This window comes from Hydra vulgaris, chromosome 14 (assembly GCF_038396675.1).
Source record: "Hydra vulgaris chromosome 14, alternate assembly HydraT2T_AEP".
NCBI classification, from domain to species: domain Eukaryota; kingdom Metazoa; phylum Cnidaria; class Hydrozoa; order Anthoathecata; family Hydridae; genus Hydra; species Hydra vulgaris.
The window spans coordinates 4,356,423-4,364,831 of NC_088933.1; the positions used below are offsets into that span (position 1 = coordinate 4,356,423).

Below are 8,409 nucleotides of genomic sequence, written 5' to 3' on the forward strand. Positions count from 1 at the left end.
GCTCAGAAATATACTAAAAAATTTTAAATATGGGATTACTGAACGCTGTAATAAACCATTGCCTTCAAATGTTCCACTTAATTTAGTATCAAGTAACAAGCATATCAGTGGAAGGGCTGTGGAGAGGTGGTCATTATTTTATCATCTTCCGTTATATATTGGAAAAGTTGTACCATATGAAAACGAATATTGGTTGCTACATTTGTTATGCAGAAAAATATGCCAAATTATTCTTTCACCAGTTATTGATATAGAGTGGATTCCTGTACTCACCCACCTTATTGCTAGGTACCATGAGTTATTAGCACGATTAAATCCAAAATCATTTACACCCAAGATACATTTTCTTGTTCATTATCCACGAATGATTTCCCAATTTGGTCCTCTTAGATTACTTTGGTGCCTAAGATTTGAAGCAAAACATCAATATTTTAAACAAATTGCTCATCGTGTAAAAAATTTTAGAAACATTACTAAAACTCTTGCTGAGAGACACTAGATGGCTAAGTGTGCTCTTTTGTCTCCAGCAAATGAATGGATTCAGAGCTCTCCAGTTATTCTCGGTTTACAGCAATTTCTTCCTTATTCAATTTTTCCAACCAGTCTTTGCATAAAAATTAAACAAATGTATGGAATTGAAATAAGTAGTAATCAAAAGAATATACTGTCTGTCAATCGCTTGCAATGTAATGGAACGTTATCACGTGTAAAAACCTTTGTTGTCTATAATGTAATTGATGAAGAATGCGTTCCACTGTTTTCCGAAATTGAATTCATTTTATATTTGCATGGCCTATGGGTTATATGTTGTATTCTCCATTATTCTTTGACTTATAACCTACATCTTGATGCTTACATTACTGAAAAGAGTGATGAATGGATTGTTTATACACCATGAGCTATTATTAATTATCAGCCACTTAGTTCATATAACGTAAATGGTGAAAACATGATATTTTTGCACAACAGTGTGGTTAAAAGTTAAAATACTTTACAATATTGAATATAAATACATATTTAAAATTCAACCCAACTATTTAATTTAACATTCATTCCTAACCTACCCCACTAACTCCCTAGACTATTAATATGTTAATTTTTGTTTGGGTGTTATTGTTTTTTTAACATTTGCAAAAATATCTTATATATATTTTAAATATCTTATTTAATGTAATGATTGTAAATGAAAATGATTATCTGTTGTTGATGTTGTTGTTATACGGAAAGTATTAATTTCATCAGTCTTTAAATCATACATATTAATAATTTAGATTAAAGTTATTTACTTTTTATTTAGTTTAGTTATTTCTTAAAAATGTATAACTTCAAAGTTTGGACAAGCGACAGAGTTCAGAAAAAATTTTTTGTTGCTGATAATTTGTTGAGTTTAAAGACAAAAAGTTGTTTTTATATTTACAATACCGTTATATTTAATAAAGATTATGCAATTTTATTGATTTATGTAATAATATAAATATTGTTTTTTCTTTACAGCACAAAAAAACTTCAACTTGATCAACCCTCTTGTGATAGTTTTGAATTCTGATGGCACAGAAATAGACGACGATGAGGTGCTATTGCATTGTGTAAATGAAATTTTAATTGTTCTAGGGGCTGAACAACTTTGGACTCATGAAATACCTGTCACTTCAAGGTCTGAGCAACAAGGGAGTTCAAATTCAATAGGTTAATATTTTTATGAACTTGCTATGAATTTTAAACATTTCATTGTATACCTATGTTCTAAGTTATTCAGTCATTTCTTCATTATAGTTGGTAATTATTACTTTTTTTAAATTAAGCATATTATATTTAGTAAATTGTTTTAGATTTTTTTACTAATTCTGAATTTGCGCCCCAACCTTGTGCAGTTATGTCTGATAACAGTTTAACGCCATTGCTTGATATTAAATCAACAACAAACGAGAAAACATTGCGTGTGTTTCCTTTTGTCTATAGCATGCCCGTTCTTCCCCAACATATTTCTGTAGCCCTACAAAAAGCAAAGGACAAGGCTTCATTAGAGCCATTTGCAGAGCATTCTCTTGTGAGAATATTATTTGAAGATCTTATACAATATGATCTGTAAGTTTTTAAATTTTCTTTTATTATGTAGTTAAATCATCGTCATTATTGTCATTATTTTAACATCATTGTTTGTTGTTGGCCCAGGTAGAACTTTTACAGGCGTTAGTTTTTTCGAGAACGAATCTCACAGAATAGTGTGTAATTGTGTTAACAGAACTAAATTCCTTCTGTACAGAATGAATGAATTGAACTGTTTTGAAACTGTTAACACATCTATTCAATTTATTTATAGTTACTGAGGCATATAATTAGAGATTTAATAATATATTTAAAATACAAAGTTTTGAAGGGATTAAATTACCAATAAATAATATATTTATTATTTAGCTACCCATCATCTGTGATGTACAATAGTGTATGTTCTGCTATTGTACGAACATATCCAAATCTATGTGACAGTGTCATAGTTATGAAAGGCAAATCATCGAAGTTATATGTGAGTATTTAAATAAATTCTTATAAAATCTAAATCTTGTTAGGTTATCTCTAAAAATGTTTACATATATGTATGGTGTAAAACTGTATAATATTTACTTTCTATGCAAACTTTATGATTTATATGAATATAAATTCATAAACTTATATACATATAAAGATTTATATGTATATAAGTTCTCTATTTTAGGTAACATGGTTGGATAGTCTAAGAACTAAATTTAAATCGGAACGTGCAAAATATTCTAATGATGAGTCTGTTATAGCTCATAAAAAGTTTGCATCCAAAAGGATACACAGCCAGCTGATTAATGATAATCAACCTGTAAAGATAACTAGACTAGAGGTACTGCAATTTATTTAATTTTAAACCAGCATTGTGCCAACTCAAATTTGACTGACTTTATTTTATATATTTTTATTTATTGCAATAAATAACTTTAATAGCTAATTTTTAATGGAAGGTAATATCCAAGTACTATTTTGATAAAATTTGTAATTATTTTTTGTAAAAATTTTCATATTCGGATTTATGTTGCAGGTTTCAAATGACTCTTTAGAAGATTCTTCAAGTGTAGAGCAACATGTAATATTAATGTTAAAGGAGCACAGTAAACAATATCCTGACACGACTATTATATCTGATAGAATGAGCCGTACCTATGTATCAAGAAGAATTTTTATCAAAACCAATACTACTCAAGTCATATTGCAAAGGTTTCCTTGTTTAACAATGGAAATTGAGGTTATTTTTGTGTTTTTCAATAAACAAACTATAAACATTTATTGTTTACTTTTTCATTTTTGACATTCCTTTTGCATAGTTCCTAATTATTATAATTATTGCAACTAATGTTATTATCATTGTATATATATATATATATATATATATATATATATATATATATATATATATATATATATATATAATATATATATATATATATATATATATATATATATTTATATATATATATATATTTATATATATACAAATATTTTTACTAGAAATACTAAAATGGTATTAATTCTCATTTTAGTTGTTCGAAGAAGCAAAACGAATCACTGGTTTAGATTTGAAAATTAATATAATGAAGTTTTTTCAAAATCGTTCAGACAAAATTTTGGACATTTGCAAATCAAAGTTGCCTTCAATAAAAAAAAATATTGTTTTTGCAAACCGTCAATATTTTATTAAATGGTATTGGTGCATCATCAAATGTTGATATTGAAGGTATATAATAAATATATTCTTTGTAGTATAGACTATTTTTTTGCACATGTTATCGTATACATATATAATATCAGGTCAGAGAATACCGGCTTCTTTTCTTCTTTTACCAGTTGTATTTGGTGAAGACATCAATCGCTTCTTTTCTTTAAATAAGGTTGTATATCAAGTTTGTAGTCTTTATTACTAACGATTTTATTATGAATAATTATTAATGAAATTAGTACTTTAATAATTTATACAATTTTGTAATTACAGAATCCACAAGTTTCCACTCCATCAATAACCATCAGATGTGCAGGCGAAGCAAATGTTTTTAACGTTGATGATGCCGAAATAAACGTAATGCTCGACATATAGTAATAGCAAAATCCAAGACAGTATTAAGTGCGCTTACAAGTTTAGTTGCAGCCTACTAGGTGTACAAAATTGCATTTGACGCAAAACTTAAAAAAACATTAGATTTTGTTGCAAGCCATGTTTGTGGCGTTTCTAGCTACATTACAACACCATTTAGTCAAAGAATTTTGAACAAACTTTTGTAATAATAGATAATTTCTATAAAAATATAACTTAAAAAAAATAATTTGTATCTCAATAAACACGAGTAAATTAATTACAATTTCCATATAATACTTTAAACTAGACATACTTTGACCGGTTCCACAATTAAACTAAAGCTGCAATGTAAATTCGCGTGATAAATATTTATATTTCTGCCCTAATTGGGTAGATTTTTAAATCTTGGGTGTATTATTATACCCTTGTTAAGGGTATATTTTAACACCCGAAAAGTTAAGGTATATTTTTCTACCCATAGGGTAGGAAATACGAAGTACCTCTACGGGTAGAAAATTCTACCCTAAATCTAGGGTAGATTTTAAATCTTGGGTGGGTTATTAAACCCTTGTTAAGGGTAGATTTTAAAACCCAAAAAGTTATGGTATATTTTTCTACCCATAGGGTCGGATATACGAAGTACCTCTACGGGTAGAAAATTCTACCCTAAATCTAGGGTAGATTTTAAATCTTGGGTGGATTATTATATCCTTGTTAAGGGTAGATTTTAAAAACCGAAAAGTTATGGTATGTTTTACTACCCATAGGGTCGGATATACGAAGTACCTCTACGAGTAGAAAATTCTACCTTTTTTTTTTTAGTGAGTATAGGTTAAAAATTATATTATTATTTTTACAAATTAACTTTTGTCAATGTAATTACCTTGAGAATCAAAATAAGTTCCGTAATGTTCGTGCGGAAGAATTACCCCAGATAACTCTTTACTTAGAGGTACCATTCGTCGCTCAGCTCTGTTGAATGCACTGCGGCCTGGAGCGTTCGCCATGATGAAAAGAGCGTCAAGGTTATTCAAGAAATGGTGAATCCCGATTTCAATTACTTTCTGGTATCTGGGATTTTCGTCGGGTCCTCCATCGACACTAAACACAACGATAGGCTTAACCATATTAGTTTGAGGATCTCTGGTAATAGAGTCGAATGCTTTGATATCCAAGAGCCGCTGAAAGTCTAATTCATGAGCGAAGGCGGTCGAGGATGCGTGTTTTCCTGATCGAACAGCAATGTAGGTAGGTCCAGAATAAGTAACAACATCATGTTTTTCCGAGACCATTTTTTTTAATCGTAATTCCAGCGTATACAGATGGTATAAGCTTGTGTTTAGCAGCCACGACCCAGTCGTGGTCCAGGAGTGTTACCTGGTACTCCAAATGCATCAACAACGGCGCCTGTTTTTTGGTTGCTGTGATTCCAATTGGCACTCTAGCCTTGTTGTCTTGGCTAATGAAACACACTTCATCTGGCCCTAAAATAGCACAAACTTCTTCCACAAATTTTATAGTTGAACTGCAAAAGAGTCCGTCAACATGTTTTAAGTGAGATTTATTCTGAGGACTGGTCAATCTAACAGGGACTGTTTTGACGTGCATTTTGCCTTCTAATGTTCCCTAACTTCTCGGAAGTAGACGAGTATAGAGGGCGCTCTTGCTGATTGCAAATCCAATCTTGTTCATCTCGGATGTCAATTCGTCGAGAGTTTTAATGCTCTAAATAATAAAGAAATATATTTGGATAAAATTAACTATTTTACAGAAAACGGGATTTTTTTGTAAATTATATTCAAATCAAATCTTGAAATTAGTTGTTAACATTTCAAGGATATTTACAATAGTGCAAGTACTAATTAAGAGTAAAATTCTAACAAATACAATATTAACAAACATACCTAAGCTATCATTACCCGAAGAACGTCTGACCGACGTCTTTCATCAGTGGACGAACCATGGAGAGCAATATCCGTAATCGCCTTCAAAAGAAGAGGTTGATCTACTTCTAATGACGGTCGACCAGGTTTCTCTCTGATTTTTAGTTTTTCTTTGACTACTGGATGCTCCAAGCAGATTTCCTCCATTCTAGCTTTTTTTAGTTTTCTTCTGTTGAGCTTGATCATACTTTTTTCTGGCTAGTTTTTTACATAGATGAGCTAGTTTCTTTTTTTTCCTTTTCAAATCATACTCTTCAGCTTCGGCAATGAATCTACTTCTCTTTCTAGTCTTTAGTCCAGCAACTTCACAATTTAAAGCTGCAATCTCAGAATTGAGTCGATCCTGAGCCACTGTTCTTGCATTTTTGTGATTTTTTGTGGTCAACAAACCCAAAGTTAATGCACTTTGTTGATCATCAATAACAGATCGCTCATCGGTGGGCTCAATAAACTGTGAGGAATTCTTGTCAAATTCAAGTAGAGTATGCGTGGGGGCAGACTGTTTTGGAATATTGGCCCAAAATGATAATTACTTGCTCTTGAACTTCATTGCCTTTTCATTAAATAAATTGATCAAATACATTACTTTTGATTTAAGATTCTTATGCACCAGTTTCTCTTCTTTTAATGAATTCCATATACTATGGACTTCTTTCTGGATATTAGTCTTTTTTTATCGGGATGAGCATTTCCATACGAGACCATCAATAAGTTAAGTAATGCGGTTTTATCCATATTTTAATATTGATTTATTTGTATTGTTTACATCACAATAAGAATAATGATTTTGCTCATCGTTAGCGCAAGCTTTATAAAAGAGTTTCTTAAACCCGCTTGAGAGAATTTAGCGAAATTTTCAATTAGAGTTTCGTATTTGAAATAACGACAATTTAATTTCAAAAAATGACAAATTTATGAGTTTACTTTTATGAGTTTACTTTGAACCACGTTTTATAATCCGCTAGAGAGCGAATAACGATTGTGAATTTTATATACAAAAATTTAATATTTCTAACATAATGTGATTCGCAATCAAATGATAATATATTAACAAAATGATAGTAATTTTTATTTTACGTTAGTAGTGGTTATTTGTTAAATGTCTCTGGGAAACTTATTATATTAATTTATAATATTATATTATAAATAATTTAATAAAATATAATATCAAATTCCCCGAATCTAATATTAATTTCCCCACAAACAAAACATCATTTCTATACCATTTAAAATCTGCTCATTAAAACTAAAAAACTAATTTAAAATGACATTATTTTGGCCTCAACACCCCCTCCCCATTGTTAATCCGTGTCAAACTTTCTAGCACTCCCTCCCTTTATAGCACTCCCATATATTTACTGACATCATTTATGGATGACCCCATGATAGAAATCTGACTTCGTTTCTTTTACTTCTAAAAAAAAAGGTAGAATGTTTCTACTGCAGGAAGAGAACAGCAACTTCAAATAAAAGGATGGGAGTAAAGGGGAAATTGGCACGAAAGTAAACCCACACTTTATGTGCAATTTGCTGAATAACTATTGTAAGATAAATCTAAAATTAAAAAAAAAAATTATGATATGATAAAAGAAGCAAATATATAACGTGTTTTTATAAAGCAAATAAAAAAATACTGATTCAAGCTTTTTTATTAAATCTCTAATTTTTTAAATTAATGATTGTTTATTTAAATATAAACTTATACTTGTATGCAATACCGTGGGCGTAGAGTACTCAAATTTTCAAGGGGGGGGGGGGGCAAAAATTTAAAGGTTTGATTTTTTTGAGCGATGTATGTTTACTGTCCATTTTTATTATTTTTGCTATAGAATTAGAAAAAAATAACAACTTTGATTTTGGTTAACTAGCATCTAGAAATTAAAGTAAAACAAGTAGTGATGGGTTCATAGTCAGTCTATTCCACACCGACCATTTTTATATATAACCTTTATATAGCCGTTTTATTTGAATAAATGTTAGTAGGTAAAAAACTAAAAATCTGTCACTCCTTTGTTTTGAGTTAACAATTAGAATTCAATATTTTATAACTTCTTATTGTTAAATTGTAAAAAAACTTCTGTAAAAAAACGGCTACAGACTTTTTTTTTTTACTTAGGAGCCTCTCCCGTTAATTAAATCTAAAGAAAATAAATGCTTGAATGTAAAAACTTTTTTCCTGAAAGGAAAAAATGTTTTCTCTTTAATGAGTGTTAAACGCGCAGAATTGACTAATTACCTGAGCAAATTGATAACAGGTCAATTCAGCATATAATTTCTACCGCTGAAAAGTGGGCTGAAATTGTCTAAAAGTGACAAAACTAATCATGGGTTAAACAGAAACATATACTGTTACAGGGGTTTTTGGAGCCAAAG

The 8,409-nt window shown here is 29.9% G+C and overlaps 1 protein-coding gene across 1 annotated transcript; it reads left to right on the forward strand.

Moving 5' to 3' along the window:
• Positions 1-1,315: 1,315 nt before the first annotated feature.
• On the forward strand, positions 1,316-3,331 carry LOC136090835 (uncharacterized). The gene is made up of 6 exons (XM_065817812.1): positions 1,316-1,400; positions 1,495-1,686; positions 1,830-2,085; positions 2,416-2,524; positions 2,714-2,869; positions 3,065-3,331. The coding sequence occupies exons 1-6, from the start codon at positions 1,316-1,318 to the stop codon at positions 3,329-3,331; spliced, it is 1,065 nt and encodes a 354-aa protein (XP_065673884.1).
• Positions 3,332-8,409: the final 5,078 nt, after the last annotated feature.